At 39.7% G+C, this 23,775-nt stretch overlaps 3 protein-coding genes across 7 annotated transcripts in view; 1 reads left to right on the plus strand and 2 right to left on the minus strand.

Annotated features, from left to right (window-relative positions):
* The window catches only part of sumo1 (small ubiquitin like modifier 1), a 14,200-nt gene extending 9,648 nt beyond the window's left edge, over nt 1-4,552 (plus strand). Inside the window, exon 5 of the mRNA XM_005738637.1 lies at nt 1,682-4,552. Within this exon, the coding sequence (XP_005738694.1) occupies nt 1,682-1,750 (69 nt within the window). The 3' untranslated portion in view covers nt 1,751-4,552. The remainder of the gene's footprint in view (nt 1-1,681) is intronic.
* A 1,425-nt stretch (nt 4,553-5,977) lies between these two features.
* LOC102192510 (claudin-34-like) lies at nt 5,978-8,920 on the minus strand. Its single transcript, XM_005738638.1, has 2 exons — nt 8,857-8,920; nt 5,978-7,233 (listed from the first exon to the last, which is right to left on the minus strand). Exon 2 carries the CDS (start codon nt 7,028-7,030, stop codon nt 6,329-6,331), a length of 702 nt encoding a protein of 233 aa, XP_005738695.1. The 5' UTR covers nt 7,031-7,233; nt 8,857-8,920; the 3' UTR covers nt 5,978-6,328.
* Nucleotides 8,921-15,912: 6,992 nt separating this feature from the next.
* The window catches only part of LOC102192810 (protein Shroom2-like), a 29,553-nt gene continuing 21,690 nt past the window's right edge, over nt 15,913-23,775 (minus strand). For all 5 annotated transcript variants that reach the window (XM_005738641.1, XM_005738639.1, XM_005738643.1 and 2 more), the window contains 4 exons: nt 21,515-22,006; nt 18,754-18,928; nt 18,384-18,656; nt 15,913-17,138 (listed from right to left, as the gene is read on the minus strand). In XM_005738641.1, the coding sequence (XP_005738698.1) occupies nt 16,866-17,138; nt 18,384-18,656; nt 18,754-18,928; nt 21,515-22,006 (1,213 nt within the window). In that variant the 3' untranslated portion in view covers nt 15,913-16,865. The remainder of the gene's footprint in view (nt 17,139-18,383; nt 18,657-18,753; nt 18,929-21,514; nt 22,007-23,775) is intronic.

Consider the following 23,775-nt stretch of genomic DNA (forward strand, 5'->3'; position numbering starts at 1 on the left):
ATGCTACCAGAAATTATTTCCACTAATTAATTACCGTTGAGCTCAAAGGTTATATTAATAAACGGTTAACGAATGTGTATTTATGAAGACGATTTGTGAGACTGGTAAACTTACCTTTGTTCGTACGATGGTCTTTCGTTCTACACGGTGCGTTTCAAGGTCCTGCACCCATCCGTCGGTAAACTGTACCTGGGCTTGTTGCAGTGACCTGAAGTTACTAAACTTCACGAGTGTATGCACTCACTCCAAGAACCGTATAATTATAAATCTGAGCGTGGTGAAAGTTGGGCAGCACGCTAACGTCTTTTGTCCACTCTGTGTGCTCGTAAGGGTCTGACCCTTTCACTCCTTTGATTTTTTTTCCTCGTATCTTTTCTTTGTCTTTCTTAGTCGAGTCTGTCTTTGTCCTTGTTCTCCTTTTCTTTTGTACATTCCTTTTTTGTGCGGCAAAGAAAAAACAAGAAGGTATTGGAACCGGAGAATGAACGTTTTGCGTTGCTGCAAATGCTTGCATTTGATGCGGTACTTGGATTGTTTTGCCACGAGTTCCCGGCATGCAATGCGCAAAAATCACGTGATTGCTAAACAAGGGGGAGGCCCGATGGCCAGTCCAGCTATGGTCAGAAACATGCTCACTAACAGCTCGCTGGAGGTTGTCTTGCTGCTGGACCTTTGCTTGTGTGACAGCCCATCCCCTGATTATCTCCTCCACTCTTGAAAATGACAAAACAGCTTGTTATGCCTTACAGCAGTAAGGCATAACAAGCTGTTTTGTCTTGTCCTGGAAGAGCTGGACTACCTGATCATTCTGAATGGTCTGCAGGGCTCCAGCACTGCAGCAGTGACAAGGACACTAACACAAAGCTAAACTAGAGAGAAATCAGTCTGCTAAACAGTTCAATTAAATTAAAGTGGCTGAAATGGATTCTGGGTGGTTTCTGCTTCCTAACTGGACACACTGATATCCCTGAAGTTTAACTGACTTTGTGTTACACTGTGGAAAATGTTTAAATTTGCAACCCTGTGAACGCTCCAGTTTTTTCCAGGTTCCTCTCTTATCTTAAATCCATCTCATTATTTCCTATTTTTGTTTTTATTTGTTTTTTCCCTTGGAAACTTGTATAAAACTTGTTTGCATGGCCCTTAAACTTTATTATGAATACTTTAAGCACCTGTATGAATGATTTTTTTTTTTATGTTAGTCAAACATTCTGATGTACTGTACTGCACTAACAGATTACATCAAGTAGAATAACATCAGGCATTAGCTCTGATAACCATGTTTGTAGGGTTGATGGACGTGTTGACAGATGAGGTCAGTTTGTTTGCAAATGACACTGTGACCTGTAGTGAGAGTAGGGAGCAGGTGGAAGAGAGCCCAGACAGGTGGAGGTGTGCTCTGGAAAGATGAGGGATTAAAATCAGTACAAGCAAGATAGAATATGTGTGTGTGAATTAGAGAAAGGGCCAAGTGGAAAAGTGAAGGTAGATGAGTTTAAATACCTGGGGTCTATCATCTAAATCAAAGGAGTGGGTGGGGCGAGTCTCAGGGAGAGGGTTCATGGACGTAGTGACGAAGGGGTTGGGGTTGGATGTGAGGCAGGATTTGGTGAGCTGCAAATAACAGGAAGTGAATTACTGTTGTACTAAAACGTGTCTCTGTGCTGTGTGTTAATGCCAGCTGGGAATGGAGGACGAGGACGTCATCGAGGTGTATCAAGAACAGACTGGCGGACTTTGGAACAATTAAACCTCCCACATTTCTAAAGCCTTTTATTTCTTCCTCCTCTTTTACTTATTTTGTATTTTATTTTGTATGTATGTATGTACGTATTTTTGTTCAGTTTCAAACCATCTGGATCAAAACGGACTCAATTAGGGCTTCCATGTGTGTGTGGGCAGGCAGGCGAACAGGCCGAGGACATGGACCACCGGTTCTCTGAAGTGCAGGGATGAATTCAGCCCACATTTACCAAGAAAAACGTTCTTTTTCCTGCCTGTTTTTAATCATCCATGTAGTTATTTCAGAAGAAATAAATGATCCTATAATAAGCAGCTGCAGTAAAAGGATTAGTTCACCCAGAATAAAAAGGTTTGCTCTGTTTCAGTTCAACCCTCGAGTTTCAGGTTTCCTTGTTAATCTCTATTTTCAGTACCCGCTGTTTTTTGTTCTGGGCCGATGACGGTATGGGATTTGATAGTTTGAAAGTTTGAGTCAATCTTCTTCTTTTGAATGTGCCCCACCTCTTTACCAAGATAGATTAAATATAACTCCTCCTGACAATAAAAGGTTGGAGCAAGCTGTCAAGTTTAGCAGGTCGGTTTGTTTCTGATCGTGCTGAAAATGCCCGATTTGAGGTCTTCTGCTATTTGCCTTCTATAATCCAGTAAACATGGATCTTTGGAGTAAAAAATTTGCCTATATCCTTTATATTTGTACACTACACAGTACATACACAAGCAGTTTATTTGGGTTATATTGGAAAGGAAACTAAATATTAGGGTTGTAGCCACCATGGGATCACCTGTTTTTTTTGAAGTTTCAACATTTCATCTGCTGTTATGTTTTTCTTTTTGAGCCAGAAGTGGCCGTATTTGGTCGATGGGGTGGAGTACCATATCCTCAGTTTGGTTAGGAAGCTGAAACAGATATGCTGTATTAACACCTGGCATTAACATGCGACCCACATCTGGTTGCTGTCACTCACAACAGCCCAAGTTATGATTGAACTATAATCATGATCATTTAATACAGTATCTCATCTATTTGTTTAACTTTTTATCTATTTTTTTGTTAAAACAGTCAAATTAAAAAAATGCAGAATTTGGTTTTCATCAGCAGGGGGCAGCGTTTTATTTCTTTTTAGTCCTATCACCATTTCCTCAGGGGCTTTCTCTGTTAAGAAAAATGTTTTCTTAATAATTTGTCTGACTAAACAAAGGCCACACTGACTCACTGCACCCATATTGTGGTAGAAACTGGTATAACGTCAAAGTACAGCTCAGCCCTAGTTCAGCCTGAGTTGACATCTCATAAACACAACACGTAGGACTTGTTTCTTTACATTCTGAGGGAGCTTTTGGGTAATTTTAAACACAATAATTTCACTTAACCACCTTTAAAGGGAAATTATGAGGCTTATGAAGCAGGCCACATGTTTTGGGGATCTTTCACTGTATGGAAAACAGACATGATGTTCAGCATCTGTTGGATGATTCTGTACGTGTGAAGCACCTGAGAAACCCACAAAAACCCTATTTTGGAGAAACAGGTGGTTGCTTAAAAAGAATTTCTTTTACATTCTTTTGATCCTGGTCGTCATGTTTATTAGAAGCCATAATTCTGGATTAATTTGACAGCTGTACAGACCTCCCGTTTGTGGCTCTATACTTTCGTAGCACCCCTTGTATTAAAATGATTTATATTTTATGTCCAGTACATACAAATTAATGAGGCTGGGTCAGCCATCTTTTCGTCAGGCTTGCTTGAGCTGCGGTAGAGCCATTAAATATTTGTCCTTTTCGATTGTAGCTGAGATTAAAAGTGAGCTCACCTGTCGATGCCCGGTGTAAGCGTGGTGATAGTCAGGGATTTCTGGATGAACTCTTCCTTTTAAGCTTTCATTTTCATGTTTGGGGAGAAAAGAAACAGGTTAGACGTTTCATTCCACCTGTTTTGTGTGACATTCAGGGCTCATAAACAGCTGGATTAGTGGACAGTCCATCATAAGAAGTGGACAACATAAGAGTTTATGTTGATCATCCTCCGTGTGCCATGTTTCTTAAACTGCACCATATTGCAAGATGATAATAACCAACCTGAAATGAAACTACTTCAGATTTGAACCCATTTTTAAAGGACTTGCTCTTTACGTGTATATGTTGTATTCAGTATTAGTGTGTGTGAATGATATGCCATGTATATCTCCAGTGTCTTTATTTTAATATGTTTGAGGGTTTCATTCTGTAATTATGTATGAAAATATAAACCTGTTATAGACACGTTTCAATCGCTGACAGTCACAGAGATTTTTGAAGTCCTCTGGCAGTTTTGTGCAAAGAAAGGTCTTCTGCTGTGGTGTCGGCACGTGTTTTTAAAGCTTTGCTTTCCTGGTTTTGGAGTGAAACTCTTAATCTGTGTACTGTATGAAGTTCCTCCAGAAGGTAAACGCAGCCCCAGAGCTCTGGCTCACATTTAAATCAGGTTAAAGCAGCACCTCAGAGTTCATAGCAGGAAAAATAACGTTAAATAAAGTAATGATCAGTGGCTGTCATTTCCCAGAGGTGTGTGCATAAAAAAAAAAAAAAAAAAAAAGGTATATAAGATTTTCTCAACCTGGCCGGCTGTCTGAAATTTGTCCTTTTTGTGCATTGGTGATATATCTGCTCCACCCAAACTCCACCCAGACGTACAGGGCTGTTATTTGAGCCATAACGCCGATCTCGGTGAGGTGAAGGGACTGTCCGCCACTCGAGGAACATTGATACAGATGGTTTGAAATTCTGGAGATGAGCTTTTGGCTTTTTTTGAATAAAATATTTAAAAACAAAACTTAGGTGTGTTGCATGTTTTTGTGTGTGTGCGTGCGTGCGTGCCTGCTTTATGCACTTGTTGTAGTCCAATAATTTAAAGTGGTCCTGTTATGCTTTTCGTATAATATTTGTCCTGTTCCAGATGTTCATACTGAGCAGTGGATCACTGAACTCACTACATCCTTTAAGAGCCAGACACAAATTGAGCGAGCCCATTAGGAAACCCATTATGTCACAAATAGGCTGTGTGACTGGGTGCTTGATTTTATGGCAACAGTTCTTAATAACAAATAGGTGAATCTCAATACTTTTGTCCAGAAAACACATTTGTTTTCATCAGTTTGTGCAGCTACACTATCAAATTAAATGTAAAACTTACCACAATTAATAAGTCATTTTGCATTTTTCTTATATTTATATTTCATTGTAATAATGAGGTTAAAATTTAATATTTTTATTTATACGCTTGAATTTTATTTTTATACTTTTACATTTTATAATTAAAAGATATAGTTTTTAGTTTAGAATTTTTGGTTGTATGAATATCTGTTTTAAAATAATTGTGAGTTTTGTAAACTTGGATATATTTTTTTTCTTTTATATTTATAATTTACACTTTTAAAATAGTTTGCATTTTGCATCATGCTTACATGATATTTGTATTTATTGTAATTTAGCATTTTGTTTTTAGACTTTTTAATTTTAGGAATTTTTTTAATTTTATTTTCTGCTTTAAATTTTTATAATTGCCATTTTCTTTATATCTTTAGTAAAAATATTTAAAATAGTATGCCATATCTTTTTTATATTTTTGCATTTCATTTTTTTTTATAGTTTTCTATTTTAGTTTTTTACTTATTTATTATTTATAAAAAAATATTGCATTTTATCATGTACTTTATCATTTCCTAATTTTTTAAAAACATTTTATATTGTTTATTGTTGTAATTTACCTTGTACTGTACCAATGTTCTTTGTTTTAAGAATAAAATTAGGAACAAAAGCTTACATGACGAAAGCATGAAGGGAAGTAGAAAAGGTCAGATACTGACTGAGCAGAAGGAAACCAGTAAAAATCATTTGTATTTACAGTCAAGAATAAAATATTAAGAGGGTTAAATAGCAAACTGTTTTAGACCTTTGAAGAGCAGTGGTGGGAATTTTCCTGTTTGAGACAAAACAACCACATTCATCCACAGCACAGCTTACAGATGGGACACTTAGTGCCTTTCTTGTGACTCATGTTTGTGTTTAATTTATTGAGCTGTTTTCAGAAATCTGCAGATTAAAGGCATCGCTGTACACACAGACCCCCGTCACAGTATTCTCACTTTCACATTTACTTCAGTCGAGGTGCAATAAAACATTGAAAATGTGACGTAATCTGAAAAGGAAGTGTAATAAAATAATTTCAGCACACAATAATTTATTCAGCACACTGTGTAACATTTACATTCAGCTATTTAGCAGATGAGCGTTATTAACGCATCAATGCAGTTTTTAAAGTAGCTTAACAGCTTTTGTCTATAAGGGGGATTTTTTGGCTCCAATTTTAAACCATAAGTTAAAGAGTTGTCTGTTTTGTAAAAAACATGTTATCTTCATTTTCCTGCTTCTCAGGCATATGAAGGTGAGGGTGTTATGGGTGTTTGCTGTCAGCAGATGAGTCATCCTCCTTGAGATTATAAAACTAGATGAGTCACTGTAAACATTTGAGGAGTTAAAAGGAAGAAACGAGTGTAAAGTCTGTGCAAAAACCTTTTTTTTGTTGTCCATTTTATCAAACACAAACTCCTCACAAGTGTTCCTGAAACTCAAATGTGGGGTTATCTTCCCCCCGGGTGTCATTTTCCTGGTGCACCTGCTCTCTCAAAGGCCTCTTTGGTAATCGGTATGTGCAGAAAATAATCCCAGAGACAATCATCAGGACCGATCCTGCCATCCCGACACCAATGCCGCCTCCCACGTGCTGAGATTCAGGTGCTGGGGGGAGTTTAAACTCGGGCGGGAACTCGATGGTCTGATTGGTCACCACAGCGCTCAGATTCCAGAGGAGAGGCACGAGCGATATCGCAGCAGCGAGGAGGCACAGCACTCCCGTGAGGATGAAGCCGCGGCGGACCGTAGAGTTCTTACCTATCCCAAAGTAGACAATCCTCATGGAGTAAACACCACTAGCGTTCCCACAAACCCCCACCAGCAGAGACAGGAGCATGAGGACCTGACCTGCAGCAATCTCAGGTGGCGTGAAGGAATCGGTGAGCATGATGTACCTGCAGTACATAACCTTGAAGCCCTCGCTCACCACGGTGTGGCTGGCGAAGCAGACCCTCCAGAGTCCGACCCATGCCACACCGGAGGTGATCACCGCCCTGTCCGATACCTGCCACACCCTCCACTGGATCAGTCCAAGAGCCACGCCGGTGAGCATCCATCCCAAACAGGCCAGCCCGAGAGCACCAAACTGGGCGTGGCCTGTGTGAGCCAGGTAGGTCATAGCAGTGGATTTCCTGATCCTACTGAAGGTGTCAACAGGAGACCGAACACAGGTGGAAGGTGGGCGATGTCACCTCTGTCATGTTTTACTCTTCGGTGCTCCAGCACAGTCTTGCTGTTGTTCTGTTCTCGTCTCACAAGTCGTCAGTTTTTTCCCTCCTTCGTCTCCTGGGTTACCTCCTAAACAAGCACCTGCAGCTCCCTCTGAGAGGAAAGAAACACAGACGCAGCTGTTAGTGAGCAGCAACAAAGCACCATCAACAAAGACTACAGGGCAGCATTTCAATTGGACTGTCTTCCTCTTCACCATCTCAGTGCAGACATACTTCCTATAAATACCATATGTACTTCCTTTTTAAGTAGCCTGTAGGTATTTTTATTTAGTATCTCTGTGAAAATTCTTCAAAGTTATCTTAATATATTAGACTGTTAGTTTTGTATCCTTCACTTTTATTTTAAGAAAGATTTCCTGAAGTGTTAAATTGCCTGGACATATGTTGTTAGAAAAATGGGAAATGGACACAGAGATTTACCGAAACATGCCCATGAATGCTTGTAAATACAGTATATAAGTTAAAAACAGAGTTTGTACAATTCTAACAAGCTTAAAAGTCATTATTTGGTGTGACCACCTCCATGCTTCAGCACAGTCTGTCTCTCTTAGGCAGCTTTCTTGCTATTTCTTTAAGTCGTCTTCAGGAATAGTTCTCCAGGCTTCTTGAAGGACATTCAAAGCTCTTCTTTGGATGTTTCTGCCTTTTGTTCTGTTCTCTGTCAACATGATGCCACACTGCTTCAGTAATGTTGAGGTCCGGACTCTGGGGAGGCCGATCCATGACTGATAGTGCTCCACTGTGTTTTTTGTCTATCCAGGTATGATTTTACTGCATTAGCAGTGTGTTTGCGATCATTGTCGCGTCATGAACAAGATCTCCAACACCACTGAAATGCAGCTCAAACCATGAAAGAGCCTCCACCATGTTTTGTAGATGCCATTGTAATTTTAATTTGGCATAGCTCAGCCTTTTCTGTCTCTCTTCTCTTTCTAAGAATGGCGTCTTGACAGCCATCGATCCACTAGGACAGTTTTTCCTGTTTCTAACAGTATCCTGTTTCAGATACTGTTCATCTGCTGTAGATACATAAAATCATAGCTGTTCTTTTGGTAACTTTAGTTAATTTATAAACTACAGACACCGATAAGTACCTTTGAATTTCACTGGGCCCCATTTGAGCCCACTGTTAACGTATGCAAATATGCAGTCTTATGAGCATACATGGTGAGAAACAGCTTTACAGTGTCCAGGTGCTGTTTTATGATTATTCACAGAGTTGTTTGACTTCCATAAATGAATTTGACAATGAAGCTAAACACACAGTCAAATGTACATAATGACCTATGTCATCTCTGTCTGGTTTCTGACACCAACTAAACTGCTATAATTTCTTTGTTTAGCTTCCACTTTTTAAAGGAATTAACTGTGTTTCTGTTTCTCCTCTAACAACTAAACGAGTTTTAGATAATGCTTAAAGGCTTTAAATACAACACCACAGACATTATGTGTATCTCGCTTTTTGTAATATTAAACTAAAACTAAAGGAACTTTCTACATGCTGGAAAAGAAAGAAAACACACACCATTTTCTCTCAGTATTGATGAAATGAACATTCAGCCCTGCAGATTACCCTCACTCATGTTACCGACACTTGTTCCTCATATCTATTATACACAGCATGTGATGAAAGCAAGTTTTGAAGACATCAGGTCATTGAAATCCATTAAAAAACTGCAGCGTTTAAAGAGAAACTCTTGGTTTTGTTACGTACCTGAGTGGTGCTTTCGTGGAACACCTCCCAAGTCGCCTTCAGAGAAAGAAAACCAGACTAAAACTGCCAAACAGGAAGGCTTTTTTCATTCACAGGTACCCTGCAGCACTTCCTCATCGTGCACCGGTAACCTGGATACAGCTTCTGGTCATGATTGCGAAGCTGTAAATGATTGACAGAATAAAAGTTTAGATGTAGCCGCTGTTACTGGTCAAGTCGTTTTAGTCTTTATGTCCTTTCAGATCACTTCACAGCTCTTTGTTGGGGCTTTTTTGTTATTTTTGAAATGTCCTGTCTTATTTAGGATAACTTGCAGATTTATACATACAGGGAAATTCATAAAGGTTTGTGCTGAAGTGTTTCAGTTCAGCTGTTTAAATGAGAACAATTCAGAGTAAAAAGGTTTGCTAAATAAGTCTTTTAGAAGTGTAAATATGCAGCAAAGGTCTTGAGTCACAACAGTGAGTGTCTACAGCCATCTGTAAAACAAGGTGGAGGCTCTGTCATGGTTTGAGCTGCATTTCAGTCAGTGGTGTTGGAGATCTTTTCCAAAACGGATGAATTATGACTCAGAAAAGTCCCATTAGAATTTGACCCACCATGAAAAACCATCTGGACAGAATCTGATTGGTCACAGCTTCATTTTCCAGCATGACAATGACGCTGTGTCACAGTTCTTGTCATTTGCCTGTTTTTAAATTATGGACTTTAATATTTTCTGTTGATTCCAAGTTTATGTTGTTATTTGCTTTATGTTTTGGGGTAATTTTTTTTTTGTTTGCTTCCTGCTTATAGTTGTGATTATACTTTCATGTAGTTTCCATCCTCTTGTGTCACTTTCTTTGTATTAAGTTCATTTGTATCTGCATTTCCCCGTTTTACTCTCTCTTCTCACTTCCTGCTTTGTAAGATAAGATAAGATAAGATACCTTTATTAGTCCCACGAGTGGGAAATTTCTTTATTTTGATAGTTACTTCATGTTAGCTTCAGTTTGAACTTATTCTTTGTCAGCACGTTTGGTTTTCCTCCCCATGATATTCTTAGCTATTTTTGTATCTGGTTCCCACTCTTGTGGTTTTTCTTGACTCCTTGGATTTTGCCACTTTTTCATACATGTTTTTCTTTTGGACTGTTTCCTCGGTTGTTTATCAAAGGTATGCTTAAAGTTTTTCATTTGACCTACCAGTAATTTCAGTCTGCATTTAGGTGTCCTCTACTCACACACATCAAGAGACTTGGATTGGCCTCCCCAGAGCCCGGACCTCAACATCATTGAAGCAGTGTGGGATCATGTTGACAGAGAACAGAACAAAAAGCAGAAACATCCAAAGAAGAGCTTTGAAGCTCAGACTTTGCTGAAAAATAAAGGTCAGCATACCAAATATTGACTTTCAAGCTCAGTAGAATTGTACAAACTTTTTTTTTTGACCCATATACTGTATTTACATGTATGTTTGCACATTTCAATAAATCCTGCACTTATTTCCCATTTTCCTTGCAACATATAAAGAAATGAGGGATGGTTCAAGAATTTTGCGCATTACTGTATCTCCTAAGCATGACACTTGAACATTATTATTCTCTTCTCTTCCCTTTAAATATATTTTAATGACGTGGAAACGTGATGAAGACGATGATTTCTTCTGTTTAATGGAGGGGAGGTTTAATCCAGAGCCTTTCTCTTTCTTTTCTCTTTCCCAATAAGAAGAGAGAGATCAGAGCAACAGCAGGGAGGACTTACAGTAAAGTCGAATCTCTGGGCTTGGCTATAGCAGTGACTCATTCACAGCAACATTACTGACCTTGAACCATCCCCTGGCTGTGCTGTCTTACACTCAGGCTGACTTCCCATGATGCACTGAGATATTTTCCTCCACTCCTTTACTGCAGGTCGTTAACTCTAGCCGACTCTCTCCTGAGTGCTTTGTTTTTTGTTGGTGATCTCTCAGATGGCCGTCCCTCGCTGTGACTGCTTCTGTTCTGTTAAAAAGGAGTTCTTACTCCCTGCTGTCACCAAGTGCTGCTGATTATTGAGGTTTCTTTCTCATATGTACCTTACAGTATGAAGCTTGTGCAATGTGCTATAAATAAAAGTGAAATAAGGTGAAGGGTTCTGGGAAGGAGAAAAAAGCTCTGATCCCTTAGAGACAATAAAAGACAGGAGTGGCTGTGAAACGTCACGGTGCAAAGTTATAAAAATGGATAATATATAATATTTGAAACACTGAGTAAACAACAGATAAAGACACCTTCTTTTTTTGCCTGGTTATGGTTTCTGAATGACAAACTTCTCTTCACCTCTGCTTTACCTCAGCCCAACCAAAACAAACAGAAACAACATGTGACTGTTTCAAAGGTCAAAACCAAATATCTTTGTTATTTAAATATTATCGGTGCCTTACTAATCTTTTTATTCACAGGTAATCTGACACAGCTATCAGATGCTGCTTTAAAACCTGTAACAGGAGCCCAAAATGCTGCTTTAAGTGAGTCACTTGTTTTTTTCCTGTACGCAGGAGTGTGCAGACATCATTACTCATGCACACAGCCGATGATAAAACATGCCTTTCCTCTAGTGCCACCAAACAAGTTCAGTTTAAGGTATGTTTAAGTACAAGGTGTAATTGTCAATTGATTGCTACAGTAATAGTTAAATCCAGTTATTTTAATTTACATTTTTCCCTATTTTCATGCCCATCGATCTTCTAAGTGCTTTAATGTAATGATTATGTTCATATTTGTGCACATATGTGATGAGTGTTCAGATCTTTACATAGGAAAGGCTGAACAACCATTCTTAACATGCTGTGCTGTGAAAAAGTATTTCCCATTCCTCATTTCTGATTTCCTCCTGTTTTTTGTGCATATTTGTCACAATTACATGTTTCAGATCATCAGACAAATGTAATATTAAACAAAGGTACCCCGAGTAAACACAAAATGCAGCTGTCAAATGATGTTTTCATTTCTTAAGGGAAAAAAATGTATTTAAATCTGGCCCTGTGGGAAAATCTTGAATTTAATGGTGATTAACCAAAACTGAGTTCAGTCTCACTAAACACACTCAGGCCTGATTACTGTCAAACCTGCTTAAGTTAGAAATCACTTAAACAGAACCTGTCTGACCCACCGACCACAATTTAAAGAAACAAAGTCAGTGGCATCTATCACTCTGGAACAGGTTACAAAACCATTTCTAAGGTTTTGGGTCTCCAGTGAAACACAGTGAGAAACATTATCCACACATGGAAAAGACTTGGAACTGTGGTGAATCTTCCCAGCAGTGACCGACCTTCCAAAATTACTCAAGGAGGTCACATAAGAACCAGAACAACATTGAAAGAACTGCAGGCCTCACTTGTGTCACACATTCAACAATAAGACAGAGACTGGACAAAAATGGGGGAGAGTTCAAGGAGAAAACCACTGCTGACTAAAAAGATCACAAAGGCTCGTCTCACATTTACCAAAAACATCTTGATGATTCTGGAACAATTGAGTTCTGTTACATCTGACATAAAACCAACAGCGTTTCAAACAAAGATCATCACAGCAACAGTCAAACATGGTGGTGGTAGTGTGATGGGGCTGCTTTGCTGCTTCAGGACGACTTGCTGTAACTGATGGAATAATGAATTCTGCTCTGAAGGAGGATGTCCGACCATCAGTTCAAGACATGAAGGTTTTTGGAGTGACCGAGTCAAACTCTGGACTTAAATCAGATTAAGATGCTTTGGTATGGTGTTAAAAAGGCCGTTCAGATGGAAAACCCTCCGATGTGAGTGAAGAGGACAGGGCCAAAATTCCTCTGCAGTGATGTCAAAGGTTTATTGACAGGGATCACAAACACTGGATTGCAGTTCTTGCTGCCAATGTGGCACAGCCAGTTATTAGGTTTATGACACACTTACTTTTCCCACACAAGTAGGTTAGGCTTTTTTCCCCTTAATAAATGAAATGATCATTTAAAAACTGCATTTTTCATTTATTCTGGTTATCTTTGTCTGATATTAAAATTTGAGAGAGGCATTAAGGAGGCCATCTGCAAATAGCAAACATGAAGTGTGGGCTGTACATGAGGCTACCGCAGGCACATCTTCACATGCTTACTTCTTACATCGGCCTCCACAGAAACACCAGCAGTGTCTCAGTCCTTTTACTCGGGAGAGCAGAAAATCAGTCACTATTTACGCACTGCTGTATCGAAAACAAGCAGGAGGAACATTAGCACTGTGTCATGAGAAGATAGTCCAGTTTTTACCAAATTCACCCTTTATTCTGGCATAAATAAAATAGCTTCACTCTAAAATGAGATGTGCATCACATGTAAAAAATAACATCTGGACAGCAACAGTTTGTAATAGAAGAATATTTTCCTCAACAGATCGTAACTCTTTTTACCATTTTGGATTCAAACATGTTCTTTCTAGTCTTATTAGACAACAAAAAAGTATGTCATGAAAAAACGTTTTAATTAAACAACTTGCCTTCTTTCTTTTTTTTAAGAAATGATTTTCACTGGGTAATCCAAGTTGAAATGTTTGCTGAGCAGTTATGTGTTTCTTTACATACATTTCCAGACAAAGCTTTACAATAAATTACTACGAAATATTACCTTAAAAACATAAAACATACGTGACCCAGCCACTTTCAGCAAGTTAAATAAAAAGAACATTAGAGGGGACTGGAAACACTGCAGGGTGAGCAAAGTAACAGCGTAATTCAGTTTTATGAGCTTTGGTTTTACGAGGTGCAAAAGAAACGCAGCTTTCATACGGGGAATGAGGAAAATATCATAATTCACGTGTGGTAGCGGTTCTATGTATTAAACTTCACAAGGGTCTAGATAAAGGCTCAGTTTCATAGCTTAGAAAGGCTTCACACAGCGAGCAGCACTATCAGCATTTAACACTCAGTGTAGAAATATGTATGTATTAAAACTCACCCTTACTGTGATATTACTTGATAAATATATTGACCTTGGCTAATAGGTGTTTAAATAGTGTGATAAAATCATAGAGTTGGTTCACTTTGTGCTGGTTTGCTTTACTCCACAAAACAGACAGGGGGCGCAGCTCTTCCACAAAAAGCTGTACTTTGAGTTCCTTGCATAGACTGTATATAAAAGTTGGAACAGGAAGCCGTCACTGCAGTACCTTAAACTTGCATTTTTTTTTAAATAAAGGCCACCAGGGGGCGATACCTTTAGTTTAAAAAGACTTCCAGTTATATAGGGGGCTAATAGTAAAGAGATCTTTGTGACCAAAGTAAACACTTACTTAATTATTCAGTTACTGTTTTCAAGTCTTTTTGAATGAAACGTGACACCCATGGCAACCAATCAGATCAATCACCAAAGACCTATTCACATGAAGCCGCAAAGTTTTCTGTGCAGCTTGATAAAAATATTCCACGATATCAGTATTTCACTCTGGGTCACAAAGCCTGTCTATTAAGAGGACAGTCTACTGACACCAATGACAATCAGAAGAAGACATGCTTGCGGTCACCATTTTGTGGGCCACTGGGGCTCCTATTTTAATATAAAGAAGTGTGGGCTTAATATAAAGACAGAAAAAAAGGGAGGGCTGGGGAAAAACTGAAATCATACAAATTCATGTTAAATTCTGCAACCATGTCTCTGTAACTTGGGCCCAGTTATTGATTGCACTCCTCTTCCTCTCTGTAGTCACATGAGTTTAGTGTGAGCATACCATTGGCTAACAACTTGTCAATCATGAGTCATTAGCCAATGGGTGTACAGTGTCTTTGATTTCTCTGTCAAGTCCAACCCTCTGTCAACACGTCTGCTTTTGAAGCACAAAGACTATGGGCTCAAAATGTGGTCATAAATATTTTGTACTTGTAAATCAGGATTTGTATGTGTAAAAAGAATTTGTGTGTGTGTAAAAAAAGATTTGTGTGTGTAAAAAAAGATTTGTGTGTGGACTTAGCCAAAAAAAACCCTGCAAGTTACAACTACGAATTTTGACCCTATTTTTCTTCCTTTCATCTGATTGGTGAATGTCATGTCAATCACAAATTAAACAATCCAATCAGAGAACAGATGGGTTTGGCTGTCGGAGGGGCGCTTTCTTTGAACTGCAGGTGTTTGAAGGGAATAAATGCCCTTTTACATGCCAACCCAGCGTTTTCCTTCATCACCACGAAGGAAAACAGTCTGTGGTCGTCCGAGTTTGGTGATTTTTGTGTCACAGGTCTACGTGTTTAATACAGGGACTTCCACAGCCTTTTCAACAGCGCTGCGGACGCAGGGGGGGCAGTGTTTTGGAAATGACAGTCTTCATTACAAAGCTTTCTTCGTTATGAAATAGCATACATGTTTTTATTGAACATTTGAAGAACTAGCAAAAAAAACCCACAAACTCTTGTAGTTCACATAAAGTCAGAGATAAAAACAACAAGGAGCAGGTGCATCTAGTACAGGTAGAGCTGCTGCAAAAACCCACAGAGCTCAGCAGCCAGCAACAAATTCTGGAGCCTTTGCTTTTAGTTAGCAGTTAGCATTAGAGCACATCCTGTGTCCGATGTGAAAGGACTTTTATGCTGCGCACTGTGACTCACAGCAATGGTCCCGGGTCAGCCCTGACATTGTGTTAAACTAATCCTAAAGTAATAATGGTATTTCTAACCACTGACATACCACAACTTTATCCTTTCAACAGCTGCTGAAAGTAAGGGGACCTAGCTGCTATCAGATATTTATATAGAGATTACCCTTCAAGGACCTGCAGTTCAAAAAAGTGCCCCTCCGACAGCCAAACCCATCTGTTCTCTGATTGGATTGTTTAATTTGTGATTGACATGACATTGACCAATCAGCTTAAAGGAAGAAAACTAGGGTCAAAATTCGTAGTTGTAACTTGCAGGGGTTTTTTTGGGCTAAGTCCACGCACAAATCTTTTTTATGCATACAAATCTTTTTTACGCACGCACAATTTTTTTTTACACATACAAATCTTTTTTACGCATACAAATCTTTTTTACACATACAAATCTTTTTTACACATACAAATCCTTTTTACATGTACAAAACCGATTTACAAGTACAAAATATTTATGACCACATTTTGAGCCCATAAAAGACACCAAAAAATCTCAAGCTAAGGCTTCATAAGCGAAATTCGCTAACCAAATGGTGACGTTGTGGTCCCCCATCTTTTATATACAGTCTATGGTTTCTGGTTTCATCTGTATTTGTCAGCCTCTGCTTGGGTAACGAGTAATGTTATGACACTCTGAGCCCATTTTGCCAAAAGGGGAGTTCTGACACAGCACCTGCACGCAATAATGGTTTTATCTATTACTGACTTTAATTAAGTCTGTTAAGCAGCAAAATAATGTGAGAAATAGACCAAAGCAGAGAGGTATCTTGCCGCCCTGTATGTCCAAGACAAACATGCCTGGCATGATTCCACTAATCAAATGACAACACATTTGTGTTCTTGTCGAATCCTTCTGAGTAAAAGCTGACCATCAAAAACACCCCACAGTTTTAAAGTGGACCTGTTATATGTGCTCTATGTTTATGTTCATACTACGTATGGCCATCCCTGTGGCCCAAAAGATCCAAACACTCGGTTTTGGACAGTTTTTTTCTAGTCTTTGCTTTAAATTATGTCGTGGAGAAGTCCCACCCACTGTTTACGAGGGGCAACCAGTCAGACATATAGAAGGTAAAACAGCTGTTGTCGTGCTGCACCAGGGCCCAGAAAAAAGGAACAATTTTAACCTGTGAGTCATGTGAAGCTACTCTATTAGAGTCCAAGAATCACAATAAGAGCTGGAAATGAGCAGTGGTGGTCCACTCTGTTTAAGGTGTAACTGACTAATCCTGGTGTCTGATTTGGTTTCTGAGGCTCCTCAGTTTGGTTTTAACAAACAACAGCAACTCCACCAGCATCAAATCTAGGCTGAGGTCATAAACTCACACGCAATTCAAAGATGTTCATATAAAAATGCTACATGGTTCATCCTCTTGTCTGATTCAGAGCAGTGGCCTCTGCTCTAGTGGCAGACTGTCCATCAGGCACTTCAGCTGCTCCTCGCCCAGCTTGATCTTATCTTCCAGCTTGCGTTGCTCGATGATGAGCGCAGACTTCATCTTCACGAAGTGCCTGTAGTCGTCCAGGCTCTCCATGTCCAGGTGGGCCTCCATGATGCTGGACACCAGTCGTTCCCGACGGTCCAGGTTCTCCTTCAGCTCCTTGGCGTCTTCGTGCTGCCGCATCAGCAGCTTTCGCTTCTCAGTCAGGGTTTGCTGATGGAGGACAGATATGAGTTATTAATCTAGAACATCATCTATGGATCATGTAACCACATTAAACCTGCTTAGTGCAGCAAAGACAGTAAAACAGAAAACTTCTTAGGAAGCAGTTACGTATTCACACAATCCAGCATTCATTAAGCTAGATTATTCTTCATTTAGAGTCCTAGAGGTAAATTGGTGGAGACAAACACAGTTGAAGCCAGCTCCTGAGGGAACTATGTGCCATATCTGCTGCACTGTAGATTCATTACCTGAATTTAATTCCAGTTATGATTTAAGCTGCCAACAACAATAATGTCATATGATTATTCTTTTGCATTTGTTTTTTACTGCAGAGAGCTCATTTCATAACAGCAGAGAGGTACAGTACTGTGCAATTTCTTTGCATTTGTTAGAAAAATAGGAAATATATGCAGTGATTTATTGAAATGTGCAAACATACATGTAAATACAGCAGATAAGGCAAAAACAGAATCTTTGTGCAATACTAAGAGCTTGAAAGTCAATATTTGGTGTGACCACCTTTATTCTTCAGCACAGTCTACTTTCTTGTCATTTCTTTAAGTAATCTTCAGGAATAGTTCTCCAGGCTTCTTGAAGGATTCAAAGCTTAGGATGTTTCTGCCTTTTGTTCTGTTTTTTTTTTGTTTTTTTTTTGTTTTGTTTTTTACGTCAGGTCAGGTACAAGGACTAAAGTAAAGGACTAAGTAAAAATGAATGAAGCCAATATCCAGAATGACCTTCAGAAAGCCTGCTAAACCCTTCAGAGAAAGTCTGGATCCATGGAAACAAAATGTAAAGAAATGTGGGTTGGCTCAAGACTTTTGCACAGTACTGTGAACTAAAATGTTTATACATTATTAAGGTACACATACATACATTATTAAACTACACGTTTGGCATCCATGGACAAATACAGTGTTTTGTATGTTAAGTGAATTCAATTAGCATTTTTTATGAGCATAAACAGAAGGTAAAGATTGTTTTACTGTACTGTTGTTATTGCAGCTGCTGTTCTGTCACTGGGCTTCAGGAGGGATGATTAAATAGATTAGCTCAAAGCTTTTCATCTTTTTCAGACGTGCTCATATTTGTAAACTACAAACAATAAATGTGCTGTGAAATACACATAAACAAAACTATAAAATTAAGAGCTAAACAAAGTCCTAAAACTTAGTGTAAACTTCCATAAAGCTGAGGGAAGCAGTCGATTTGGTGGACAGTGTCTGGGGTTACCTTCTCCTCTGGTGGTGCTTCATCCTCCAGGCTGTTGAGGGCGTTCTCCACCCGGGCAAGCCGGCCCGACAGTGACAGCAGCAGGCTCACCACCTTGTCCAGGTCTCCCACGAACATGCGGAACTTGTCGAGCTGGTTGGGCTGACAGACGCGCTGCACGATGGCCTCCACCTCACGGCCCAGAGCCTCATTGTCCTCCACATCCTCCTGCAGGCTCTGCCTTGCCTCCCGCAGGACCTCCAGCTTCTTCGCAAGGCTGGAGATCAGCTCTTGCTGAAGTTGATGAAGTAGACACATAAAAACAATCCATTTACTACTTTAGGATGGCAGAATGGCATGCATAATAAAACATAAAGTGGGCATATTTTACCTTTTTATTGACCAGATCAACATCCAGCTCATCCTCTGAGTCTTGCTCCTCCAGCTGCTCCTGCATGTCCTTCATCTTGATGAGGAGCTCAGCTTTAGGAGCGGACGTGTTATAGTAGGAGGAGCTGGGGACTAGTGAGGCGGCTGCTGACACAGACACTTCCTCCTCCTCCCTTCTGAAATGCACAAGGACAAACACAAACACTCTGACACAACTTTTGCTGACACTGCACGTCTGCACCCAAAATCTTCGAAGTCCTCAACTGGAACTCTTCTGGTGATGACACCAAAATATAAAAACATTCGGTATGTTCAAGCGATCATCAGTTCAAACAATTGAACTTAAGAAAAGTTATTTAGATATGTCACAACTTTGTAAAAGTGTGGATAAAGACATAAGCTGGCTCAATCCTACCATGAACTGGAAAGTGATGAAACACCAGCATTACTGTCCACAATACAGCCAGTTTTACATCGTCATGGATTGAGATTCAAGATTCAAGACGGTGCTGACCAGGAAATCTGACAAATTAACACCTCTAAGCTCGAATGAAATCTTCCCAACCCAAATGTCTTCTAGAGAAATGTTTTATAGTCAAACAAGACAAAGTTTGAGCTGTTTGTCCACAAATACAAAAGGTATGTTTGGAGGAATAAAGCTGAGGCTTTCAAACCTAAGAGCACTGTACCAGCTGTCAAGCATGGTGGTGGTAGCATCATGCTCTGGTGCTGTGTTGGTGCCAGTGGTGCGTTGCACAGAGTGGATGGAATAATGAAGGAGGAGGAGGACTACCTCCACATTCTTCGACTTTATCTCAGATCAACAGCTAGATGGTTGAAACTTGGACACAGTTGTTTCAACAGGACAATGATCCCAAACACATCAAAACTGGTTTTGGATGGATAAAGTAGGCTAACATTAAGCTACTGGAACAGCCTTCACAAAGCCCCGACCCCAAACTAATTTCTGGACTACATTTAAAAGCTTGATCTGTGCTGGAAATAAACCAATTTAAATTAACTCTACAAATTCTGACATGAAGAGTGATCGAATATCAGCCAGAATTATACCAGAACCTCACTGATGGCTACCTAAAGCATTTGATCCAGGGACAACTTGTTAAGGGATATTTTACCAAAAATGATTGGAAGTGTAGGTTTATGTTTGAGCTTTAATGTATTTTTTGTTGAGTTGTTGTTTTTAAAGTCATTAAAGATATATGCTGTACAATGATTCCATCCCTGAAAGGAACAGTTCAAAGAAATCCTTTAAAGCACCAAATTACCATGACAATCACACCCATGATGAGTGGATAGAAACTCCTGACCATAACTGCATTTTATTAGTATAGGAAAGGCCTTTTGCCACAAATAGCTTTAAAAAGTAGCCAGCAACAGTCTAGACAAATATGTTTTTGTTTACTAAATGTGATTTTGTACAACATCCTTCAATTATGTTGGCTGACACTGTTATTTGTTTTAAGTGAATGCTAAAAACTCATTTTTATAGGTTAGTGTTTTCTTAATCTGTTCTCCTTCATTTGTTGTTATAGTTTGAAACATGCATGTATAGGGCTGTTCGATATAACGATATATATCAGATGATGATATAAAAAAGTCTATCGTTTCATTTTATGCTATCGTTTGTTTCGTGGTGTCACAAAATAAACTGTTTACGGCAATATTTTTTCGTTTTGATGGTCACTGTAGTGGCTATATTAATTTCTTAAACTTCTCTCTTTCTCTTATATTTAATATAACCACACTACTGACGGACAAGCGCCTGTCTTTATGCTTTGTGGTTACCGCATCGCGTGTCCGCTTGTTTATGTTCCACATAAACCTTTCACAATAAAGCTCAAGATCCTGTTTAGACTTTTCAAAATAAACTGAATCACTTGAAAGAGTATGCAGAGTATTTACGGATGAGAAGCAAAAAAGAGCCGCCAGGTGTTAAAAAATAAACCTTAGACTCAAACGTTAGAACAGGCTTTTCCACGCAGCACGCCGTGTAATAAATACTCACAAAGAAAACAGCGGCCGTTACAACTTGTGTCTAAAAATGCATAGTTTCATGCATCGGTTAAAACACTCGACTGCAGGTACACGATGCCCAGCTGGAAACACTCCACGTAAGTCGAGCTGCCCGAGATTCACAGAATTTACAGAAAATGTTACATTTTTGTGATTTATATCGTTATCAGGATGATAGAATTCTTACATCGGGGTATGAGTTTTGGTCATATCGCACAGCCCTATGCATGTATGTATGCATGTGTCTGTATGTTTTAACATGTACACTTATCTACAATGTGCAGCTTTTATTTTAACTGTGAAGCTCTTTGTAACTCTGTTTTGAAGAGTGCTGTAATAATAAAGTTATTATTATTATGATTTCGAGGAAAGTGGAGAAATCGAAATTGCAACACTTGTCCACCAGAGGGCAGGCTAGTCTGGCAAATGGAAAATCAGCCTTGCAGTGGCCGCTTCATTCTCCAGCAGTTCACTTTTATACCTGGACTCTACTAGGGTAGCTTTGCATGATTACAGTTAGGAATAATTGTAATTTATCTCAAAGTTGGACTCAGATTATCCTCTGTCTGAAACACACTGTTTAATCTCCTCAATAAGCTTGTTGAAACAGCTGTTATCTTGTGTGTAAAATCAGCCTTTCTAGATCCACTTACTGTTACTCCAATCACAAAATGCACATTTTGAATAGAAAGGTTTCATTTTAAATGTTTCCTGCTGCAGTGTCCCACCTGTCTGTGCTCCTGGGGGACGATGTGAGCAGTCTGGATCCAGTTGAGGCCTTCCTGCGCTGCTGGGCCCCCTCCAGGATCTCCTCCTCTGGTGGGAAGAGCCCCTCCATCAGGTCCATGGTGGTCTTCCTGCCACTCTGGTCCAGTATGTCCACCAGAGACTTGTCTTTACCCATAATGTCCCTCACCAGCTCCTCTCTCTTGGCGTCCTCCTCTGAATGTTGGGGCCCAGGTGAACTGGTTTCGGGGGCTGACTCCTGTGCCGCCTGGCGGTTGTAGGTGCTGAACCGAGATGAGGACAAGCGCTCCGCGGCGCCCAGGGAAGGGATGCGTGGTGGCAGCTCGGACAGGCTGCAGGACCCGCTGTTCTGACGCAGGTAGGCTCGACCCTCGCGTCCTGTGCTGCTCTCAGCGTGAACGATCCTCACGGGGACTTTCCTCACCTGACCGCTAACGTCCATCACTGCGGGGCGCTTTGATTCGCTATCTGACCTGAAAAAGAATCACAATAGGATCAACGCTGGAAAATGTACGTCTCCTCATCCTTTTTTTAATTTTTAGTTTGATAATGTTTTAAGCACTCAATCACCCACATCATTCACCCACCAGTCTTAATATTAACATTAGTATACCTGTAATCATTAAAATTGACTGTCACGACCTTTATTTAGAGATTCTTGTGTGACACAGTGTGGTATGTAGTTTTCTTTATCGTTCCTGTCACTTTTACTTCATCCCTTTGCTCTGTTCCTCCTCTTGAACCTGTGCCCAAGTGGCCAGTAACCAAATTTACATGCACAGATCAGGTCAGTCTGGAGGGGCCTTAAAACTTAAGGCCTTAAAACACTTCTTTATGTTTAGCTTTCCAGGCATTTTACTACCAAATTCGAAATTGTTTACTGACTCTACCTTTTTGTTTGGTTTCCTCTCTGGCACCTTTAAATTAGTTTGACTTTTATTCTCAAAGACTAAAAAGAAATCTGATGTTACAAATCTTCCATGTGAGAAGACATGGCTCCAGGGTAGACTGAAACAATATTTCAGGCCAGAAATTTGATTCCATCCCAGGCCTCAGAGACTGATTTCCTGGTGGCCTGGTGGTAGTTTTGGTCTGCAGTGAATGCTCGACTATAGCAAACACGAGCGAGCTGACAGACCTCTGAGAAACCATACATCGAGTATGATTGTCAAACAGTGGTGAAGGAGACCAAATGAAATCTCCTGTGGAAAGAAACAGAGCAGCCATCTGCGAGCAGGACTGGGATGAGGAAGAAAAAGGTGGTGCCTGGTGTTTCTTCTTTTTCCACCTCCTTTGATCAGCTTAAATGTGTCTGATCTGCGAGATTACTTTTAAGTATTTCAAAATAAAGTTCACAGAGGCGGAGATACAAACTTAAAACACCAGGTGAGGTGAACAAACCAAAAGACAGAGCCCGTAAACAAAACAGAAAGTCATACACGAGGTGGTCAACCATCAAAAAACCAACACAACAACAACACACACAGAAGTTCAAGTCTGAAGTTACAGCACTGTGCAAACCTCAATATTTGGTGTGACCACCTTTATTCTTCAGCACAGTCTGAACTCATTTCTTTAAGTTGTCTTCAGGAATAGTTCTCCAGGCTTCCTGAAGGTTCCAGGCCTTTGCTTGATTTTTTCCTGTTTCTTACAGACACGACTTTCAGATACTGTTCATCTGCTGTAGATAGTTTTTAGGCCTGACGCTTCTTAATTTTGTCCTTCATTTGTCCAGTTTCCTCATTTTGTTCAAGGACTCACTGCACATCATGCTGAGACATGCCAATATTTCTTTGGGAATCAAATAAAATACTATTTTATATCTGTCAAACTGTGTTATGTTTGACATTTTTCATAAATTGAATAAAGAAATTATTTTTAGGTCCGCTTTAAATAGCTTGACCAATATAACTCTGAAAATGGTCTGAAGACTGAAAATGAGTGAAAAAAACAGCCAATTACTTTCAGAAAGCCTTGAGAACTATTACTCAAAACCACTTTAAAAAATAACAGGAAAGTCTGGCTGTTTGGAAGCAAAATATAAAGAAATGAGGGGGCGCAGTGCTTTATAACAAGAAAGTGTGAGTCTGTTTATGAGTCTGCTGTGGTCAGTGCCGTCCTCTATGCTGCTGCATGTTGTGGCAGCAGGTTGAGGGTCGCAGATGCAAGGCCAGTAATGTTGTGGGGATGGAGCTCGGTTCCCTTAAGATGGTGTTGGAGAGGCGGATGTTGTCCAAGATAA

Source organism: Pundamilia nyererei, unplaced genomic scaffold (assembly GCF_000239375.1).
Source record: "Pundamilia nyererei isolate P.nyererei 1_Seehausen unplaced genomic scaffold, PunNye1.0 scaffold00085, whole genome shotgun sequence".
NCBI lineage: Eukaryota > Metazoa > Chordata > Actinopteri > Cichliformes > Cichlidae > Pundamilia > Pundamilia nyererei.